The sequence below is a fragment of the Molothrus ater genome, chromosome 21 (assembly GCF_012460135.2).
Source record: "Molothrus ater isolate BHLD 08-10-18 breed brown headed cowbird chromosome 21, BPBGC_Mater_1.1, whole genome shotgun sequence".
Classification (NCBI taxonomy): domain Eukaryota; kingdom Metazoa; phylum Chordata; class Aves; order Passeriformes; family Icteridae; genus Molothrus; species Molothrus ater.
The window spans coordinates 7,848,924-7,871,631 of record NC_050498.2 but is presented as its reverse complement, the minus strand read 5'-3'; the positions used below and the strand labels follow the sequence as shown (position 1 = coordinate 7,871,631).

At 41.8% G+C, this 22,708-nt stretch overlaps 1 protein-coding gene across 1 annotated transcript in view; it reads left to right on the top strand.

Annotated features, from left to right (window-relative positions):
- The window catches only part of NCOR1 (nuclear receptor corepressor 1), a 55,703-nt gene extending 33,741 nt beyond the window's left edge, over window positions 1-21,962 (top strand). The window contains 30 exon segments of the mRNA XM_036395330.2: window positions 423-549; window positions 1,213-1,768; window positions 2,468-2,597; window positions 2,864-3,059; window positions 3,605-3,775; window positions 3,950-4,110; window positions 4,486-4,606; window positions 4,710-4,811; window positions 5,296-5,393; window positions 6,166-6,334; window positions 6,768-6,908; window positions 8,151-8,234; window positions 8,732-8,988; window positions 9,094-9,178; window positions 9,181-9,453; window positions 9,939-10,163; window positions 11,355-11,564; window positions 12,203-12,352; window positions 12,872-13,045; window positions 13,507-13,672; window positions 13,915-14,411; window positions 14,853-14,981; window positions 15,093-15,250; window positions 15,413-15,636; window positions 16,056-16,193; window positions 17,256-17,398; window positions 17,945-17,998; window positions 18,262-18,483; window positions 18,759-18,941; window positions 19,118-21,962. Of these exon segments, the coding sequence (XP_036251223.1) occupies window positions 423-549; window positions 1,213-1,768; window positions 2,468-2,597; window positions 2,864-3,059; window positions 3,605-3,775; window positions 3,950-4,110; window positions 4,486-4,606; window positions 4,710-4,811; window positions 5,296-5,393; window positions 6,166-6,334; window positions 6,768-6,908; window positions 8,151-8,234; window positions 8,732-8,988; window positions 9,094-9,178; window positions 9,181-9,453; window positions 9,939-10,163; window positions 11,355-11,564; window positions 12,203-12,352; window positions 12,872-13,045; window positions 13,507-13,672; window positions 13,915-14,411; window positions 14,853-14,981; window positions 15,093-15,250; window positions 15,413-15,636; window positions 16,056-16,193; window positions 17,256-17,398; window positions 17,945-17,998; window positions 18,262-18,483; window positions 18,759-18,941; window positions 19,118-19,305 (5,532 nt within the window). The 3' untranslated portion in view covers window positions 19,306-21,962.
- Window positions 21,963-22,708: the final 746 nt, after the last annotated feature.

Here is a 22,708-nt window from a genome sequence, read left to right as displayed (position 1 = left end):
GCAGCTGTAGATGTACAACAGCTCCTGAAACACAGCAAGCACTGACCTTACCAAACAGAGCAGGACAGGTGGCAGAAGTCCAGGAACTGAAGGTTTGGGGGCATTGAAAGTAGAATGCTGTGTGTGGGAATCCTCTAAGCTGCAGTACTACTCTCACTGAGGTGAAGAACCTCAGGGTCTGTTTGCTGCAATTGTTCTGTTGTCCCCCAAAAGCGCTGTGAGACCGCGGTTGGTTCCCAAACTTGGTTTTGGTCAGGAGCAGCAAAAGTTGGCCTGAAGTTGGAAAAGTGTCCCCTTGTGAATGACTGTGCTAAATAGAGATTCTCTGTCCTTCATTTCAGCCTCAGATTGGTAAATGGGGATGTGGTAAAAGGCAATAATTGTGAATTTTCAGTACATTGTCAATGCTGTGTCTTCCTCAGTCTTCGCGAAGGCCCCGAGAGGAGCGAGATGTGTCCCAGTGTGAGAGTGTGGCTTCCACTGTGTCAGCCCAGGAGGATGAAGACATTGAAGCATCTAATGAAGAAGAGAACCCAGAAGACAGTGAAGGTAACTTTTCTGGAAGGAAACTGGTGTGTGCACAGAAAGGAGCCTATGGTTTGTGCCAATTATATGCTCAGAAAACTGTGTTCCACTTCATGATGTTGTTGTTGTTGTTCAAATGCTCTTTCAGTTGAGTTTCAGTAACTTGAACTCGCTCAAGGGGATGCAGCATTTTTAGAATTTAGCAGCCTAAAGATGTTTGCTGCTTAGTATTTTGAGATGCTTTGATTATGCTGTCATCTGGAGTGCTGAAACAAGTTGAATCAAATAAATGTAACCTTTGGTAGTCAGTAGTCTCAGTAATGCTTCAGACAAGCAAATTCAAGTGGTTTTTTTTTTTTTTTTGGTTGTGGTTTTTTTAATACATATTTGTTGGTTGCAACTGCTTATTTATAGACACTCAACATCAGTCAATCTTGGCTGGTCTTTTGTGGACCAAAAGGCAATAGAACTCATAAACAGTGAATGAGAACAGATGAGTAAGTGTTGGGTTTTGAGTAGTTGGTATTTTTTAGTTGCAGTGTTTCTGTAATTCAGCCAATTGTCCATTTCTATTATAAGTCAAAATTGTTGTTGCAGATGGATTGGTTAAAGTTGATGGATCCTTATTGCACCCAAATTTTCAGATTTCATTGATTGAACCTCCATGGCAAAACATTTTTTCCCCAGGTGCTGAAAATAGTTCTGATACAGAAAGTGCTCCATCTCCAACTCCAGCAGAACCTGCTAAACCAACTGAAGAAACTCCATCTGAGCCCACTGCTCCAAAAGGAACCACTGAGGCCCCAGCAGAGCAGGAATCTGCCATTAAACCTGCAACCAGCACATCTCCCTCCTTACCAGCCCAAAGTGTAACAACAGCTGAAACTCAGAACCCTGAGCCCCAGGTCAAGGAAGAAATAAACACTGAGGCTGAGGAGCCTATGGAGGTGGACAGTAGAAGCCATTCAGCTGAAGCTAAGCCTGTGATTACTCTTCCAGTTCATACCAAAGTAGAACCTGTAGAGACTGAAATGAGGCTACCAGAGAATATTCAAGTGAAAATAGAGAGTGATACCAAAGAGAGAGAGATGGAGAAACCCAAGGAAAAGTCAGAACCAGAGGAAATGGACTACAGCCTGCCCCAGCAAGTGACTGCAGCCAGACCAGAATCCCATTCAGATAATGACTCCAGTGCCACCTGCAGTGCTGATGAGGAAGTTGATGGAGAACCTGACAGGCAGGGGTGAGTAGGGCTTTGAATGGACAATCTCTGGAGCTGTTTCTCTTTTGGGAATGGCTGACACCACTGAGGGTATTTGAAGTCCTTTCAGTGTTCTGTTGGTGCAGTTCCTGTGTCACCCCAGCGTGGCACTGGAGCCAGTGCCCCCCTCCCTCTCAGTGGTTTAATATACACACAGTGCCAGGGATAGATGTTTAAATGTCAAAAGTATTCAGTGTCATGGAGTGCATGTGGGCTTTGGAAGAGTGCAGGTGATGGTGTTTGTGCACTCCCTTGCCTTTTCAAACATCATCTTTCCACAAATGTCTTAGCCCTCCATGGGAAATAATTTTGTTGTAGACTATTGTTTCTTTTCTGTGGACTAAATACACATAGTCCTTCCTACCCTTGGTGTTTTTCCAAAGCACTCTCTACAAAGAAGGTTGCACTGATGTAAGTACTGCACACTTAAATTTCTGATGTGGGAGATTCTGAGCTCCTATTTTGGTATTTTTGTGTATTATGAAAATGTAGCAGCATCTGTTGCCTCCTCTACCATATGTGCTGTGGGACAAAACACAACATGGTTCTGACTTTTCAGCTCTTTGTCCACTTTGATAATTGTGTTGGTTTTTTGAATTTAAGAGTTGTGGCTGTAATTTTTTAAAGATGTATAATCTTGCTCCTTTTGGTGATATTTTTCCCTTCTGTCTCTTTTTCCAGTATCTTCAGCAGAGAGTCAAAGCCCTCACTGTTAAATCCCACTGGGTCAATCCTGGTATCATCCACAATAAAGCAAGGGCAGATGGACCTGCAACAGCTTCACCACCGAGCTGCTGTCATCCCACCTATGGTATGGGCACTTTTCATTGATGTTTGAAGGAGTGTTTGTTACCCCTAAATCTAGTCAGGAAAAAAAAAGTTAAACAAATGAAGAAAAATATGATTTGCTTTATTATTGTATTTTTCATGGGGAAAGTAGGTTAAGTACAACCAAGCAGCTTAAAACCAGGTGTGAACCTTTTGAAACACCCAGACTGCAGGGGTAGCTGAGCTCCACAGCTCCTCCATAAAGTGCCTGTGAGGGTGTCCCTGGCATTGTCCCCTTGCTGTCCCCAGGTTTCCTGCAGCCCCTGCTCTGTCCCCGTGGGCACCCCAGTCAGTGGTTATGCCCTCTACCAGAGGCACATCAAGGCCATGCACGAGTCAGCCCTGCTGGAGGAGCAGCGGCAGCGCCAGGAGCAGCTGGACATGGAATATCGGAGTGCTGTGAGCCCCTGTGGCACCTCCAAGAGCCCCAGTGTGGAGTGGGAAGGTTGGTGTTCCTCAGCTGTGCTTTGTTTCTGTGTGTTACACTGCTGCCTCGTTGGAGAGTGACAGTTTAGTGTGGTAAGGAACTGATAATGAACTTGTTGGAAGGGACCTGCCCCCTCTGCTGCACTTACTGTTGAACAGCTGCCTTGTAACCCCTTTATATAAAGGCAGAAAACTGGTTCTGTTTGGGCCAAACCCAAAAATGAGTTGTTCCTACAGAGAAAGATGGAGCACGGGGGTGTGAAGAGCAGATGATTCTGTTCTAAGGGAGCCCTTCCAGAAGCTTAAGGTGTAGGTGGGAGTGTGTACTCCATGCAGTAAAACATTCATCTTAACTGTGCTCATACATGGACACTGGGCACTGAAATAGGGCACAAAAGTTTGGTGGAACACATTAATACTTCTTTTCAATTGCACTGTTTGTACCTGATGGGTGTGTCTAGCATTGGAGTAGTCCCTTCTTTAAAACTGTGCTGTGAATTGGACCTTTTGACTCCAGTTTCTAACCCAGGGTTCTTCTATTTCTGATTACTTCACCCCTCCCAGGAAAACCAGTGGCCTATATGCCTTATGCTGAGGTCAAGAGAATAGAACAGGAAGCACAAGTGCAAAATCCAGCCACAAGGTCAGCATCACCCTACAGGTTATCTCCAAGAGAAGTCAATAAAGCCTCTCCCCAGCCTGAGATGAATGCAGCTCGCTACAGTGTCCCTCCAGGTAAAGATTTGGAGCATGAAATTATCCTCTAAACACTTTGTGAGTTAATAGAAGAAAGATCATTTTCTGTGTGTGCATGTGAATAGCTGCTCAGTGTTTTTCTAGCCCAATGAGGCTGTTCTGTGCTATTTCTGTTCACACTGCAGTGTTTAATGTACAATTTTCCCCCTCAAGTTCTCCAGCCAGCCCCTCACCAGGTGATAACCAATATTCCTGAAGGAGTTCGCCTGCCCACAACCAGACCCACCAGACCACCACCACCTCTCATTCCATCCTCCAAAACCAGTGTGCCATCAGAAAAACCTTCCTTCATCATGGGAGGCTCAATCTCACAAGTAAGAGAATTATTATTTGAAAATCTGTCTTGCTTTTTTTTTTTCACTTTCTCCAATCTCCAACTTTTTGTACTCAGTTATGGAGTCACAGCATTAATCCTTAAGACCTGCCTGTACATATCATTCTAAAAGTCCAAAGGAGCTTTAGAAATGGAACATTTACCCCCATTTAAGGGCATGGATATCCAGTTTAGGTGACCTGCATCTCCAAACTACCAGTGACACTCCACTCCTGCTACTCTGTGCTTTGGGACATGGCAGTGAGGCACTGTAGCAATTTCCAGATAGGATCACACTAATTTTAGCATTCTCCTGTAAACAGAGATGTGACTCCTCATTCCAGAAACAAGAATTAACATCTATTTGTTGTTTCAGGGAACACCTGGCACTTATTTAACATCCCACAGTCAAGCTTCCTACGCCCAAGAAACTGCAAAGCCATCAGTGGGTTCTATATCCCTTGGGCTGCCAAGGCAGCAAGAGTCAGCCAAATCTGGTAAGGAAAGAAAAGCTGACATGTTTTATACAGACTATTTAATGATCCATAATTAAAGGAAATTAAAAAACCTCAACCTTTTTCTCTTTCTTCTCCTCAATAGCTTCTCTGCCCTATATCAAGCAAGAAGAATTCTCACCCAGAAGCCAGAATTCCCAACCTGAGGGACTCCTGGTCAGGGCACAACACGAAAGTGTTGTGAGAGGTAAAGAAAGTCACACAGAGTAAAAAACTCTTGTCAGAGCCTGATAAACCCCAGAGAATTAACTGCTGAAGTGCTATTTAAAAGTATTCTATGATTATATATATATCATAAGATTACAGGATTAATTTGTTCCCTGTTTTCCAAGGCATGTGTATTTGTAGCTGGCTCCTCCTGTCTGCATGGCTCACTTAAAAATATTTCTTATGAGCCATGCCAATTTCAAAATAAAGTTGCTCACTACAGCAAATTCATCAAAACAAAATAAATTAACTGCTGTAAGTTAATGCTATAAAGTACTTGTAGTCTGTAAAAGGCTATGTTAAAAGAGGAAATAGCCTAACTGCCTCATATGCCAGCTGTTAAATTGAAATTTCCCCTGTATTTTAATGTATACTAACAGTTCTCAATAGAATTTTTAATTATTTCAAAGGGAATGGATTTTTTTTATTCTCTGATTTATCAGGATGTCTTTATTTCAAATCAGGTACCACAACAATACAGGAGGGGAGTATAACACGAGGAACTCCAACCAATAAAGTTTCAGTTGAGACCATTCCTTCTTTGAGAGGCTCCATAACTCAGGTATTTTACCTTTGACTGCTGGGAAGGCTGTAGCAAAACAGATCTTCATCTTCAGACTATCATTGTGAATGTATTTGCATGTCTAAAAAAGTAAATTATTATCACAGGGTAGGAACTGCCTTAGGAAAAGAACTTTCAATCCAATCAGATGTTCAAACCCCACTATTTAAAGTCAGCATTACCGTGATTTCATCTTCATATATATGAGTTTTCAAATAAATAATACCAGAGCCTTTGGTAAACCTAACTGAAGGAAACTTTCCTGAAAATTGCATCACACCTGAGTTCAACTATTCAAACCAAGTGTAACCAGTCTTGTGCAGATTCTATTTAAATCCAAGAAGGGAAATTCTTTTGTCTTACCATTTTAAATGCTGCTGTTTTGGTTGGTTTGGCATCCCTTTGTACAGGGAACAATTGCCTCAATTCTGCTTTGAGATGAGAAGGGAAGGTTTCATTGCTTTGGACAGAAATAAAACCTAATGGCACCATGTGGTATATGTTATCTTCCCCCCAGATGGTATTTATAGGTTAAATGTTCCAGGTTGTAAATGCACTGGTAATGTTGTTTAACAAGGTAGCAGAAATAATCTCACTCATATTTAGGTTAAGTGTCTATAATAGAGGCAGAAGTTTAAGCCATACTTGATAAATTAGTTGGTATTATAGCCCTAAGAATTTTTGGGGGGTTTGTTGTATTTCCCCTTCACTCCCCCTGCTCCCCAAAGACTCAGAGGCTGTGCATTGATTGCTGTGCTGGGTTTGCTCCCAGGGTACCCCAGCTCTGGCCCAGCCCGGCATCGCCGCCGACACGCTGCTGAAGGGAACCATCACCCGCCTGGCCACCGAGGACAGCAGCCCCGAGAAGTGCAGGGAGGAGGCCTCAGCCAAGGGCCACGTCATTTATGAAGGCAAAAGTGGGCATATTCTCTCTTATGATGGTGAGTATTTGTGTATTCTACCTGATCCAAGTCAGGTTCTGCTTTGATAACCCATAGCTGAAATGTTTCTGCTTCCAAGCAGATGCATGTTTAAAATATAGTTCAGCTATTCCTTTGCCATTTATTTCCTATCAGTCATTAAATTGTATTGTGAAAGGGTAAATAACCAGATTCAAAATGACTTGTATTAAAATAAAAATAAATGTATCATGTAACTTTAAACTTCAGTTGAAATATTGATAAATTAGTAACTTAACAAGTAACTTTTTGACACACTATAAAGTATCTTTTTAAGATTGATATTTAATGTTACAATATTATATTGAATTTGTGTTGGTTAATTATTAATGACCTGTGGTCTCATTAATGTAATATTCATGTGTCCTTTTTTGTTGTCCACATTTCCTGACCACACTCTTGTACATTTTGCCAGCTATTAAAAATGTCCGTGAAGGAACAAGGAGTCCCAGAACTGCTCATGAAATTGGTTTAAAGAGAACCTATGATACAATGGAAGGAAATATAAAGCAGGGGATGTCACTGAGGGAGTCTCCAGGGTCTGCACCACTGGAAGGTAAAAACAGCTGCTTCCAAGGTGTTTTATCTTTTATCCATTAATGTAAGAGCATTTAGAGTTTTTTTAGGGTGCAGACTAACAGAGAAGTTAGATTTAAATCACACTAATGACCGAATCCATGCAATAGCACTGCAGTTAGAGCATGCTGGAAACAGGACTGGAGTAGATCCCAGTTTTCTGTTTTACCACAACTGCTGCTACTGCAGGTGACATTTCCTGCTCTCAGCACATCTGACAGATGTCCCTGGCTCTCCACAGTCCCAGTGGTCCTGTGGAGCTCAAACACTGGGTCACACCAGCACAGCCTCTGCCATACCCTTTAATTAAATATTAGTATCACACTGCCCTGACCTTATGCATTCCTGCAAAAAACCTCTTTGAACTGCAGGATCCTGCTTCAGGGCATCCCCAGTGCTGTGGTGTTTTAATAAACTGTAATCAAACAAAGCCTGCAGAGGCCAAGGCAGGTCATTATATAACTTTTCTCATTGCTTTATAAAAATACAAATGCAAGAAAATATTTCCTACCTCGACCATGGAGCCTGGCTCCTTAAAAGCATTTTGTCCCATTTTTGGGTAGCCCTTGGAGACTATTTTGTGGACATGTCCATCAGATGGAACAATGTGAATGTGAGGTTTGTAGGCTGCACACAGAAATTCAGTGTTGCCTCTAAGTTGCTGCTCTGGTACTTCCATGCTTTGTCTCATCACTGACACATTTTCTGTCTTCAAACTGTGAAAAATTTTGAGTGTTTTAAGCACTTTGTTTAGATTCTTACTGTAGGCACAGTAAATTCTCTCTTCCCCAATGATTCAGTATGAACTTTGATAATTTGGAGCATGCTGAGGCATATTTTGGAATTTTTTTTCTTGGTTCCACTTCCCACCATGAACACCTTTCTTTCTAGGCAAGGAAAGTGGAGTGTGAGAAAAGCAGTGACTGCTTTTGAAACAAAGGTTAAGCGTAATTATAAAAACACCTCCTGTTTTCTAAATATGTTAAAACTTGCAACTATGCAATAGCACAAATACTTGAACTGAAAGATGTTTTTTTTAGGGCAGGAGGTGTTTATAACATGTTGCTGCAATGCCTGGCATACTGAGGCTTGGCCCTCTGGGCACTGCCAGGGTACAGATACCATCTCTCATGTGTGAGAAGGAGGGGGTTTGTTGGTTTGAAGGTTGGATTTTTTTTTAACACTTGTTTAATTCCCTAAATTATTTTCATTTTAATTTTAGGTTTAATCTGCCGAGCGCTGCCTCGGGGTAGCCCACACGCTGAACTAAAGGAGAGAACAGTTTTGTCTGGCTCTATAATGCAAGGTGAGGTATTGCAGGCTTAGAAAGGGGAGCATTAATTAAGCCTCAAAAATCTGGATTTCTGAACCTTAAAGTTTTATTAACTGTAGGAGCTGTGTTACAAGTGGAGCTTATTTTATGAAAAGTTTTCAGAGCATAAATCAGCAGCTTTTTGATATGGTGTGTTCAAAGCTAGAGTGTAAACATAGATTTTATTTCTTATTGGAAAATAGACTTTTTAGTATGAATACTTGGTAATCAGCACTTTTTAAAAATGAACACTAACAACTCTGTAGATGCATTTATTTCTTTTGTTTCATACCTGAAATGACATGGGAGGTTTTCTGTAATCTATTGTTCAATATTATTTTTGTGATAATTTTTTTAGACTTTGAGTATCTTAATCACAGACTACAGCTAACCAAAGTTTCACTGTTATATATAATTAATTACTCTGCTTATGAAAAAAGAGACTTAGCAGCTATTAATACCACTCATGTGACCCTTTCTTTCTATAAAAGGCACACCAAGAGCAACAGCTGAAAGTTTTGAAGAAGGTTTGAAGTACCCCAAGCAGATCAAGAGAGAGTCACCTCCCATCAGGACGTTTGAAGGAGCCATCAGCAAGGGCAAGCCCTACGATGGGGTCACCACCATAAAGGAGATGGGTCGCTCCATCCATGAGATCCCCAGGCAGGACCTCTTAAGCCAAGAGAGTCGCAAGACTCCTGAAATGGTGCAGACAAGCAGGCCAATCATAGAAGGCTCCATATCTCAGGTAAATACAGAAAGCACTGATACACTCACACAGGACTCAATCAGCTCAGGCTGTGCGAGTTTTTTCCACAACATGACCTTAACCTGAACTTTTCCTCCTCTTCAGGGCACACCCATAAAATATGAAAGCAACTCTGGCCAGTCTGCCATCAAACACAATGTAAAATCTTTAATCACTGGACCAAGCAAGCTGCCCGGGGAATGCCTCAGCTGGAAATGGTGCCAGAAAACGTGAAGGTGGTGGAGCGAGGAAAATACGAAGATGTGAAGACCGGGGATGCCGTGCGGTCCCGTCACACGTCCGTAGTCAGCTCTGGTCCCTCTGTTCTCAGGTCAACCCTTCATGAAACTCCCAAATCACAGCTGAGCCCTGGGATTTATGATGATACAAATGCTCGGAGGACACCTGTGAACTATCAGAGTCCAATGTCCAGGAGTTCACCCATGATGAATAGAGTTAGTGAGGGTATGTCATTCCTGTCCACAATAAGACAAATGGTTCTATTATTTGAATTTTTTATGTACTCCATTCTTCTTTATTTTATTCTAGTGGCTTGTCTCAATTTGGAAGTTGGCTAGAATGAATTTTAGAATATATACATATAAGGAAATGAAAATCTGCCACAATAGAAGAGGGAAGTGGGAATGCAATTCAGTCCCAATTTGCATTTGACTATGGATCACATTGAAAGTGGTACCTACAAGGATAATGTTTAAGGGCAGAAGCTATTCCTGATCTTAAAATGTCTAGATGAGGAAGATGTTTTAGTGAAGTGCAAACAATCTTAAAGTACAGTTCTTTCAGCAGAAGTGTTTTGTGATATAAAATATTCTGTTCTTTGTTGTATTGCAGTCATTGAAAATGTTCCTTGGGAACCAGTGTATTTTTACAGTTAAATTTTCAATAGAGAAATAGGCATTTTATTAACTTGGGTTTTTCATTGCTTTTAGCTGGAGTATCTTCTGGGAAGTCAGCAAATCATGAAAGGAAGAACACACTCACTCCAACACAGAGGGAGAGTGTGCCAGCAAAATCCCCAGTCCCAGGGGTTGATCCTGTAGTGGCTCACAGTCCTTTTGACCCTCACCACAGAGGAGCAACTCCTGAAGTCTACAGGGGTCACCTCCCTCCCCATTTAGATCCTGCTATGCCATTTCACAGGGCTCTGGATCCTGGTAAATACATTTGTGTTGGCTTTCTTTAGTTTTAGAAATACTGTGAGCTTTGATACACAGAAAGGATACTTTTATAAGGCAGTTATCAATGGCCAGTTATAATTTATAAAGTTATGAGTATTTACAGCTATGGTTTGATATCAGTTTAGTGGTGATTTAATATCTAACCAAGATACTTAGTAAATTAGTATTGTATAATGTTGTAACTTCCCTTCAGAGCTGCCAACTTGCTTCTGTTTGGTTAAAAAGTTCACAGTATTTATAGAAAAGTATTCATGGAATGTATTAAAAGCCTTCAGGAAAGCTTTACAAAGAAGGATGTGGAAGAGCATAGAGAATTAAAGTGTAATTCTATATAATTATATATAGACTTTATATATTCTATATAAGTGCTCTGTTCAAGACTGATTATTTTCACTGAAGGATTATCAGGTGATACTAAATACAGTGACTTCCTTTTAACCTATCCCTCAGTTTACTTCTGTGAGGTATTTTCTAAGTTCTTTAGGTATTTCAGCCTTTTACATGTTCAGAATTTCAGGATTTGTAGTTCTATTAAAGTCATCTCTCCAATCTGGATTGTTTAGCACTTTCAGTGTGCATGCAGTGCAGAAATTCAATAAAACACCAGTATTAAAATGCTATTTTCACTCATTTGCCCCAACTAGAGAGTCTTGATCACCTCTCATTGAAGCTTTACAAACACCTTGTGGTGGTGTTTGCAGGAGTCTCAGGACGAGGGAAGAGATGAGAATCTTGACTCCATGTGTCAGAAGGCTGATTTATTATTTTATGATATATATGATATTAAAAGAAAATGATATATTTAAACCATACTAAAAGAATAGAAGAAAGGACTTCTCAGAAGGCCAGCAAGGAAAGAAAAGGAATGATAATAAAATCTTGTGACTGTCCAGACAGTCTGGACAGCTGGACTGTGATTGGCCATTAATTAAAAACAACCACATGATACCAATCACAGATGCACCTGTTGCATTCCACAGCAGCAGATAACCATTGTTTACATTTCATTTCTGAATTTCATTTCTGAGGCCTCTCAGCTTCTCAGGAGAAAAGATCCTAATGAAAGGATTTTTCATAAAATATATCCGTGACAACACCTGAACATTTTATTTAATCCAGAATCATCCTGCTTCCTAAACGCCTCCTTTTGCCTCCTTTCACCCTCAGCTGCTGCTGCTTACCTGTTCCAAAGGCAGCTGTCCCCCACGCCGGGGTACCCCAGCCAGTACCAGCTGTACGCCATGGAGAACACGCGCCAGACCATCCTCAACGACTACATCACCTCCCAGCAGATGCAGGTCAACCTCCGGCCCGACGTCACCAGGGGATTGTCCCCCAGGGAGCAAACCTTGGCACTGCCTTATGCAGGAGCACGAGGTGGGCCTGCCTCTCTTTCTGTAACCCTCTCAAAAGTGTGTTTTGGCTTTTTCGGATGCACTCATGTAAGGCCGTGTGTATAAATGTGTTTGTGATCATGGATGTCTCACAGCTCATTTGGAAACTGCCTTTTGTGGAAAGGAAAACCACCTCTATAATCAATATTTTTTAAGGAGAAGTCTCTGAGAGTTACTGCTGTTCAAGAGCCAGATTGTTTTCTCCTCGTTTAAATTGATGATCAGAACCATATTTAGCTCACCATCAAACTTCAGAAAAGAGAATCAGATCAAAATGATAACTTCTTCAAAAAGAATATAAAAGCAACAGCCAGAAGTGTAATGTTTGTGATAACAATGCTTGTTTTATTTTTGGGTAATACCCAAAATTGCTAAAAGATGGGATTATTGAATAGAAGTGAAGTGCATTTTTCCAAATGGCAATTAAAGGGAGTGTTACAAATGCAAATTCTGACTTTGTATGTTCCTAAATTGCTGATTGGCAGATTTAAGAGAGTATAACCAGCTGGAATATAGCTCTACACTTGCCTTATTCTTGTATTTTCTCCACCAAACATTCATTGCTGACTGTGTAGACCATGTCCTGGAGTGGCCATTCTCACATGTGTCATCTCCTGACAGGAATCATTGACCTGAACAATATGGCCCCCACTATCTTAGTGCCTCATCCTGGAGGAACCAGCACCCCACCCATGGAGAGAATCACATATATCCCTGGCACCCAGCTTACCTTCCCTCCCAGGCCTTACAACCCTGCTTCTCTGTCACCAGGTAAGAGCTCTCATGGTGATGGCTTTAATTGTCTGACATGCTGAGAGAATTGACCATCTTTATTCAGCTTTCATTAATGTCATCTTTTGATGTTTTCTCAGGAGATGCTTTTTGCATGCACCTCTCACTTGGATAGCAAAGGGGTTTTGATGATATCTCGTGTAGTTACAGTAGAAGCACTGTCAAATTCTGAATTTGCCACATTCTGTCAGGTCTTTATTTGTAGTAATTTGATTGTAATTCACTAACCCCATTTTACATGTATTGAAGGGGTCTAGAAGCTGTGTAGTTTCTAACTGTATAGCAGCCACTTTAGTAAAAGGCTTTTGAGCCTTCCACTGTCATTGTGTGTTAAGCTTTTGTCTTCCTAGATAAGTGAATAGTCTTGGGTGGAATTAAAATGTATTTGGGAAATTTTGCTGCAAGTGTATGGCAAAATATATAGGCAAGTGTTTACATTGCCATGCTTCACTTAAGTAAATATTTTTGCTCCTTCATTTTACCTTGTGGACCTTCCAGGACACCCCACACACCTGGCAGCTTCTGCAGCTGCAAATGCTGAAAGGGAACGGGAAAGGGAAAGGGAGAAGGAGCGGGAAAGGGAGAGGGAACGTGAACGAGAGCGGGAAAGAGAACGAGAACGAGAGAGGGAGAGAATCACCTCAGTCCCTGCTGAACTGTATCTCCGACCAGGTGAGGGCACATGGATACACTTGGATCACTTGTCTTGTACATTGTAACTGCTCATTTTATGCAGTCACTGTTAGCAAACACAATTTGCAGTTTGCTTTTACTCTGCACTTCAGGCAGGTTCCTGTTGCCTGCAGTTCTGGTCATAATTGCAAATTCTGCCACTTTCTCTCAAAGCAATGTAGTGCCTAAAGAGGAGTGAATCCTCATTGTCACTGGCACAGCTTGCATGTCATGTAGAGCATTGTGAACAGATTTAAATCTTTAATACATACTATCACATCCAGAGTGCTGGAGACAGCTGGGAAGGGATGTGGAGGAGGCAGCATTGATACACAGTCCTGCATTGTTATAAGAGTATCCAGAGTGGTGGAGACAGCTGGGAAGGGATGTGGCAGCATTGGGTTACAGTGCTACACTGTTGTAAGAGTAATCATTTATTTTGCTTTGTTCCCCTCCTGCAGGTGCAGAGCAGCCTGGCAGACCTGGCAGTCACGGATACGTCCGGTCCCCATCCCCCTCTGTCAGAAGCCAGGAAAACATTCTGCAGCAAAGGCCAAGTATATTCCAAGGAACTAACGGGACAAGTGTGATCACACCTTTGGATCCTGCTGCTCAGCTACGTATCATGTATGTTTTAGAAGTTAATGTGGCACAGATATCTGTTCTAATATTTCACCTTATTAAAAAGTGCATTAAAAAGTTAAGGATATTTCACTATATGAAATATAGTGGATTATTGGATATACCAGAGCATTTTCATCAGTGCATTTTGAGTAGAAATTAGTGTCAGAAAAGCTTTGCTTTATTATGTTCATGGCTCTAGTTCTTTCCATGTGATCTAATTGAGGCTATTCAATGTTTTCCAACAGGCAGCTCACCCCTGGAGCTCCCTCTATCACTCAAGGCTTGCCAGCTTCCCGTTACAACACTGCTGCTGATGCCCTGGCAGCCCTCGTGGATGCTGCAGCCTCTGCTCCTCAGATGGAAGTTGCCAAATCAAAGGAGAACAAGCACGAAGGAGCCAGGATAGAGGAGAACATGGGCCGCAGGTCAGCTGTGGTGACTGACCAGCAGCAGATGGAGCAGAAGACCCTGGAGGTAGAAAAGAGGCCTGTGCAGTGCCCCTATACATCTGCCAATTACTCTGGTGGCAAGTCCCAGGGACAGACTTCATCAGTAGTCTATTCAGAGGCTGGTAAAGAGAAAGGACCTCCTCCTAAATCCAGGTACGAGGAAGAGCTGAGAACTCGAGGAAAGACCACAATTACTGCTGCTAACTTCATAGATGTGATCATCACTCGCCAGATTGCTTCAGACAAGGATGCTCGAGATAGGGGCTCTCAAAGTTCAGATTCTTCCAGTAGTTGTACGTATCTTAGTAACTCTCTACTTCTTTGCTGTCTGTCTGAGCCTTTAGGGAAATGATGTGAAATGATTCAAATGTTTAATGATAAAATATTCAGCTCTGCAAAGCAGAAACACTTGATAGACAAATACAGTTTTTGCATATAGTTACTCTTCCAAAATCGGAATTGTTTGCTTTATTCAGATTCCATGCTACAGCATGAATGCAGGATCATAAGAATAACATTTTCAGAAGTCAGGAAACTCAAAATTACTTGGTTTATGTTGGAACACTGTTTCATGGAAGTATTTGCATCACCATAGTTATCCTGAGAAGGCAACAGTGTTTTGAGTTTCATTCACTGGTGCCATTTTACTGGAAGCACTGGTGTTGCTAAGTATAGGCAACAAAAATTTTCTGTCATATTTACATCTTATTCCACAACCTTTGCTTGATATTCAGTGTCCTCACACCGGTATGAAGCTCCTGGAGATGCCATTGAGGTGATCAGCCCTGCAAATTCACCTGTACCTGCTCAAGAAAAGCTGCAGCCCTATCAACAAGAGACACCCAAACCAAACCAGGCAGAGAGTAAGTTCATCAACATGTGGAAATATTCTCACAGTCACCTTTTTTAGATTTGTAAGCACAGAAGTTTCAAACCTTGAGGCTTAACAGAGTGACCTTTTCTGTTTCAAGCAGCTGACCCCAACAGGCCGTACGAGGGCCCCATTCACCGCTACAGGACACAGCAGGAGCCCCCGTCACCCCAGCAACCTCCACCTCCCTCTTCCCAGGCAGAGGGGATGGCACACGTGCCCAGGACCCATCGGCTCATCACCCTGGCTGATCACATCTGTGTAGGTTTTATAATTATGGCTTTTATTTGGGAGTATTGCAAAATATTGTATGTGAATTTATAACCTCATTTGTTGCCATCAGGCTCATCTAGTTCATGAATACCTAAACTATGGCCAGTGTCTAATCAAAATCTCTTTTCTATTTCTTTTGGTGACATCCAGCAAATTATCACACAAGACTTTGCTAGAAACCAAGCAGCTTCTCAGGCCTCTTTGCAGCCTCCCACCACTACATTCCAGAATTCCAGCCCTGCTCCAACTCCTGCTTCTGGCCGGGCAAAGCCCTCGAGCCGCTACAGCCCCGAGGCGCAGCCACAGCCCGTGCACCAGCAGCGGCCAGGGGCCAGAGTGTCCCCTGAGAACCTCTCTGACAAGGCCAGGGGAAGGTAATGCAGGGATTCAGTCTAACTGCAACTTTAATTGATGCCCAGATATGATATTGATAGAAAATAGTGCAGTAATCTTGTTGGAGATTGGAAGTAAAGGCACCTTTCAGTCTTATTTTTAGGCAAAGTCTGTCTCCTACAATTTCACCAATTGCTTGGCTCCATAACATAACTTATAACTGTTTTCCCTTTGCTACTTCTCTTAGTTTCCAGTCTTTAGACAGCTGAAAACATTGAATAACCTAAAACTTGCAGAGTTGTTATGGACAATTGTCATCTTTTTAAGATTACCAAGCTCACTGAAGCATGTAACATGTAACTACACATAAGCAGTTATGTAGGAACTGTAAAATTGCATGAGTTAACTACTGCTGTACATGCATTGAGAGTAATTATCTGTCTCTGAATCATGGATGCAGGCCTGGAAAATCTCCAGAGAGGAGTCACGTCCCCTCAGAGCCCTACGAGCCAATCTCGCCACCTCAGGTCCCGGTTGTCCATGAGAAACAGGAAAATGTTCTTTTGCTTTCCCAAAGAACTGAGCCTACTGAACAGAGGTAGGTGTAAAACTGCCTTCTAAAAACATACTTCTGAATCTTTGTGCTGCAAACTGTGTCTTTATTAAAGAACAGTTCAACTGGCCTTCCTCTGGTGCCACAGGCAAGTTGTTAATCACTGTCAATCCTTCTGCACTAACATCCAAAACTTGCAATTTGGGAGGTGCTTTGGGAAGGCTGAGGGAAAGGTCACATGTTGGTGTCTTAAGTTTCTTGGTGCAAGCAGAGTGTTCTGTGTCACATCTGAGAGAATGTTAGAATGAAACTCTTTGTGGTTGCCAGTTCTGTAAAACTGAAGTGACTTTTGAGAAAGGTCACAGATTTTATTAAATCATTCACTAAATCTCTTCTCCTGCCTCGTTGGATTCCTGGATACTGTCCTGGTGGAGAGGGGAGGAACCCAGGCTTCCAGCACTCAGGGTGCTGGAGCAGTTAATCCCTTGAAATATCACTAAGCTAAGGAGGTTCCAGGAGGAGTGAAGTGGGGTGTCCATGGATGGGGCAGCCCTGTCCCCGTCTGTCAGATCTGCACCACAAAACTGCACAGGACCTTCACAGGCCCCCAGCAGTCCTGGTGTCTGCAAACATGTGGGAGATGCACACTGGAGTGGGTGCTCCTGTTTTGCCCTGCTGAGGAAGGAAGAGCACCCAAAGTACTGATTTAAGCCTCATGTTGGTGAAACTGATTCTCATTTTCTTGAGGTTTTCCACTCTGCAGTTGCTGCAGGGCTGTCACAGTCCATGGATGTTAGGTAGATGCAAAGGGATTTTCAGAAACATGGCAGGGGATATTGCACTTTTTAGAAATTTAAGGATGTTGGGCTAGGAAATCTAGATTATTTTTTACTTCATTTTTAGATTATTTTTTAATTTACGTACAAGTTGTTTGGGTTTTTAATTGAAGCTTATTTGTCAGATTGCTGCTGCTTAAGCAAACCCAGTTATTATTGAGCTCCCCCAGTGTTCATATGACTGTTGGTGGTTTCTGCCTGACTGCTTTTGGGAAGATTTAAATGTGCATCTTACAAGTTCTGTCTCTTTGACACGTGTTGGTCTTGGCAGGACTGACTCTCGCTCTCCAGGCAGTATCAGTTACCTGCCTTCGTTTTTCACCAAACTTGAGAACACTTCACCCATGGTAAAATCCAAGAAACAGGAGATATTTCGAAAGCTGAACTCATCTGGTGGAGGTGACTCTGACATGGGTATGCAGCAATTGTGTTTTCACTCAATTTTTCCAGCTTAAGCTTCATGTGGCTTCCACCTGCAGATGTCCTGACCTAAATATGATCAAATAATACAAATTAATATAAATCTATCAATATAAAACACATATAATAATTTATGACCATAGAACTAGAAGGTTAGATTTTTTTTATATATTGTCATATGTAGGACTGTCACATCATTTTTACACTTAATTTAAGAGGTGAAAACCATATAATTAATGAGAGAGTTATTAAAACCTGACATTATTCTAACTAACTGTGTCTGTAATTTGCTTTATATCAATACTACACCTTTTCCTGTTTGGAAACGTGTCTTGAAACTAAATAGTTTGTGTTTTCTTGGCCCTTATGATTATGTCTTTTGAACAGCATTTTAATATAATTCCAGTAATGAACACTGACATTATGGAACATGATACTAGAACTATATTTTTGCCATTTTTTGTGCAGTAGGGCTACTGCTGATTACTTAGTGACCATCAGTACTGAAAATTTCAATGAAATCCTGTGTTTTAATTGCAGCAACTGCTCAGCCAGGGACTGAAATATTCAATTTGCCAGCAGTCACTACCTCAGGTAAGTTCTTCAATAAAAGAAACAACATATGTTCCAGAAAAATGTAATGTCTTTAATACCTTAAATTTATACTCTATGGGAAATCCAGTAAAAGAGGGAAATGGTGCAAATTTAAAAGCTAATATCCTACATGAAAACTTACTTCCTGCACCATGAGGAAAAGCAAAATGACCAAATCTTTCCCCACACCCCTTTGTAATTTCTCTGAGATACACTTTCTGCATCCCTTCCCACCTCTCCCTGTGTTTTCTCTTCTCTCCCAGGTGCAGTCAGTTCTAGGGGTCACTCCTTTGCAGATCCTGCCAGTAATCTGGGTCTGGAAGACATTATTAGGAAAGCACTGATGGGAAACTTTGATGACAAGAGTGAGGAGCACGGGGTGGTCATGTCCCAGCCTCTCTCGGTGGCTCCGGGCAGCTCCGGCGCCGCGGTACCGGCGACTAACGAGACACGGAGGGAAGAAGCCAATCCATCTCCAAATTCAGGTATTGCAGCTCCCAAATATCCCAGGGCCTCAAAGAAAATAAATAAATCAAGGGTTTGAATAACGTGGGATCACTGAAAATCACTGTCTTACCTCTGTAATTGGTAGAGGTGGGGTTGGCAGTTATCGTCCTGGCTTTTCCTGCAACACTGATGGAACAGGAAAAGGAGAACAGGGTGTATTGGATACCTAAAGCTTCTCAGTGCTACCTGATGATAATTTCTAGAAACAAACCACTAAAATGTGGTTGGTGAAATCTGTCCCTTGTGTTGCCAGGTGGGGCAGTCAGCAAGCAGAAGCTGATCGGCAAGTCAAACAGCAGGAAGTCAAAGTCTCCAATTCCTGGGCAGGGATATTTGGGAACTGAAAGACCTTCTTCTGTCTCATCTGTACATTCAGAAGGGGACTACCACAGACAGACTCCAGTGTGGGCCTGGGAAGACAGGCCTTCATCAACAGGTGAGGAAGGGGCTTCTTTCAGAGGTGTTTGCAGTCTCAGGTGTTGCACTGTAACGCTGGATATTGCCCAGAAGCTCCCAGCATGTAGGGGTTTGCTGCAGTGGATTTTCTAATTGTCACAGCCCAGGCCAACACAGATCTCTCAGAACAGCTCACGTTTTTGCCTTTTGATGCAGGTTCCACCCAGTTTCCATACAACCCTCTGACCATGAGGATGCTGAGCAGCACCCCCCCGACCTCCATCGCCTGTGCCCCCCCGTCCATGAGCCAAGCAACCACTCACCCACAGAACAGGATCTGGGAGCGAGAGCCTGCACCACTGCTTTCAGCACAATATGAGACTCTGTCTGACAGTGATGACTGAACTATGCAGATTATTTTTTTTTTTTTAATTTGCGGGTCAAAAAAAGAAATCTATTTTTGACTTGTGCCCACAGAGACTTTCCAAGAAGCAAGGGCCACACAATGAAGAATTGCTGGAGAGCCCGTGAAATGCCTTCTGCACAGGCTGTGTGTGTTGGAGGATTGTGGTCGAGAAGGTTGACTTACTAAAGATAAATATGTAAAGAGTTTTTAAAAATGTGGACTATTCCTGCTCTACATCTATTTGTAAAGAAAACCATAATGTCTTTTAAATCATTCTTCTGTAAATAGAGAGTACTTTTTGCAGTGTTTTTTCCCTTGCTATAGTATCTGGTGTACTTATGTTCAAATCATTGCCTAAACTTTGGGGGTCATTTTGTAATTTTTTTTAAGCATTTTCTCCAGTGTAGAATACTCTTCATAACCCTAGCCTCCCTCTCAGCCTAACCTAACCAGAACCCCAACCTCCCAACCATCATTGCCCATTTAATGCCGTGCCACTTCCTGCAGGCATTGTGCTTTTATATAATTTTTTTTTTCCCTAGACACACTTTCTCAGTGGTGTTCAAGCTCTTGTGAAAATGTTGATTTTTAAGACTGACCCCTTAGTGAATTCTGTACATTAACATAACTCCAGTTCGCTGGAATAAGATGATATATTTCTTTGGAATTTGAAATTCTGCCACATTGTAAATTTTTGGTGCAGTTGGTTTTATTTAGCAACACTGCAGAAATATTATTGCATGGGTATGTTATGGTTCATTTTTAAAAGGTTAAAGAAACAAAAAAAGAACAGCTTCTGGAGGCATACCTCACTGTTATGCACACTGGGAATTTTAACTGTGCCCTAAAAGCCTATTCTTAGTGTTCTCTGTTTCTGCATTGTATGCAGTCAAAACAGGCTACTAAATTTTACTGTCATATTTAACCACAGCAAATGGCTTTTCTGAACAGAGGCTCTGGGTGGGTTGATAAATCCTTTAAGAAGAAAAAGCTCCACATCCCAAGTTTAAATAAAACAAAGTGCTTTTATAGAATAATTGAGCAACACACGAGTCAACTACTTGGCTTCTGTTACAACCAGTTTGAAATAGGTACTGTGATTTTTTTCCTTCCTCCAATCTGATTTAAAAATCTTTATGTAATAATTATTTTGCAGTCTGCGTCCCAGTCCCTGTCCCTCTAAGCAAGCTTTTGGTGGAAGTCCTTACAAATGCTTGGCTTAACTCCTGAAGTGTGCAATACTTGTTAGGGTGATTTTTATTTTTAAATTGTATATGGTACTCGGAGAGTCTCCTGAATCGTTCATCTATCAATGCTTGCTATGATGTGCTTGTAGCTCATGTACACATCCCTCCATCTGGGCAGTGATGGCACAGGCTGCCCTGACATCCATCTCCAAAAGCATCTTCATTTTATGCTGCACTGACCTCAGGAATTGAATTCAAATCTTCTGGGGTAGAAGGACTGATTCACAGATAGCACTGAGCTGGGGTGGCATGGTCTGTCAGATTCCAAACTGCTTTTGCATCTCATTGATCAACAGGGTCTCTGCCTTGGAGTTATTTCCAGTGAGAAATATTTTGGGTTTTGCTGTATTTGTGATGCGTTGTATGGAGGGTGTAATGCAGTGTGTAACCTCGAGTCCTGTGAGCTCTGCAGCCCATGGACTGCCATGGTCCACTTACAAACAGGAAGAAGCAAAGAACTATTTATCAATAGCAAATTTATTTTCAGTCCTTTAAGGAAAAGCCTTTTTGCCCCAAGTGTGGGAAACAAAATTCCAAAGGAACTCATTTGGAAACTTGACACTGTTGAAAATACAGAACTATTTTGCTACTTTTTTTAAACACTGCATCACAGTAGATCCGTTGGCAGTCTTAAATCTCCTTGCAGTCTTTCTCTGAGAAAGATTTCTCTCATCCTCCTTTCCTTTACCCTTCTGGCTTGAAGCAGTGACGTTTTCATCCTGTTTGTAGACCTGTGCTCTTATTTTAACTTTCTTTTTTGGTTCCCACAGCAACATATACTGGAAAACGAGTTGATCTGCCCTTTTTGTAGATTTAAATTTGGAGTGGAGAGTTAAGTTCCATTCTTAAACTCACTTGTTCTCACTTTCTTAGTGTAACAAATACAATGTGAAAGAGGCATGTACAGACAAATGTCTTTGCTACCTGTACAGTAAGTATAGCATGTTCATTGCAAAGCTTCATGTTACTGCTGCAGCAGCAGCAAGATATCCAAAGTAGGATAGTCACAATCTCCTAAGATACAGTTTGAGTGGCATTTGCACATAAAATGTTGCTGCTTTTTTTTTTGTTTGTTATCAGAGTTTTAACTTCTCCAGTGTAAAAACCTCTCCAGAGCCTAAGTTAGGGTTTACCACAATTCCAGTAATCTTCAAGTATGGAATTACATCTGCCCTGTTTCAGACAGGAAGGTGTTTGTAAGTCATGTTTACAAAGTGTAGTTTACTACAAATTTTTACCTGATTTCTGATCAGCGCTTTCACAATGCTTTCATCTTGATATGGTTCGTGATTCTGATATGAAATCATTTAAGACTTGAAAAACCCATGCATCATAATTTCCACACAATGTCTTCACTAGACAGTGACTTCTGGATTCAGACCAATCAATAAAGGGGATCAGTTCTCCACTTGCTTTTCCTGTGTCTCCCTTTTGTTTTGCAGCATCAGGCAAGACCCTGCTCCCAGGGTGCTGCAGGGTTCCAGGTGACACTGCTGCCCTCCAAGCTCTGCTGCTTCAAACCCAAAACTCAGCATGTGAGGGAAGGTTGGCTCTCATGTGCCAGAGCCTTTCTGTCAGTATAGCCCTATTTTTATTTCCTAGCTTGCTGAGAACAAAGCTCTGTATGTGACTGAAGTTTTCCACCTTTAATGATCTCTAGAAAACCTGTGTGCCTCCTCCTCTTAGCTCAAAGTTCAGAGATGAAGCTGCTACTGTAAGTAAATTAATAATGATGTAATTACATTGAGGGTACCAACCAGCTGCAGTTCTGACAACTGAGAGGTTAAAATAGTGACAGAATTAGTTTACTATCCTAACTAAATAAGGATTCAGTGGTTTCTGGTTTAATTCTCCTCTTTCTTTAACATCAGGCTTCCTGGCAGGGCAGAACTGAGAAATTCTGTTGTCTAAAGCAGCTGTTGATACTTGATTCACATGAAGGCACGTAGCTGACAACCTGGGTTTGTACACAGCATCTTTTCCAACAGGAAGCCTCAGCACTCAAGCACTGACCTATCCAAGAGAGAAGACAACTCCGGCACTCCATGTGCTCTCTACTGCAGCCAAGTGTTTTATTCCTGACAGCAGCTCTGTGTGCTAACAGCCTCACCCCTCCTCTGAGAGGACAACTTCTATCTTTGGATAAAAGAAGAA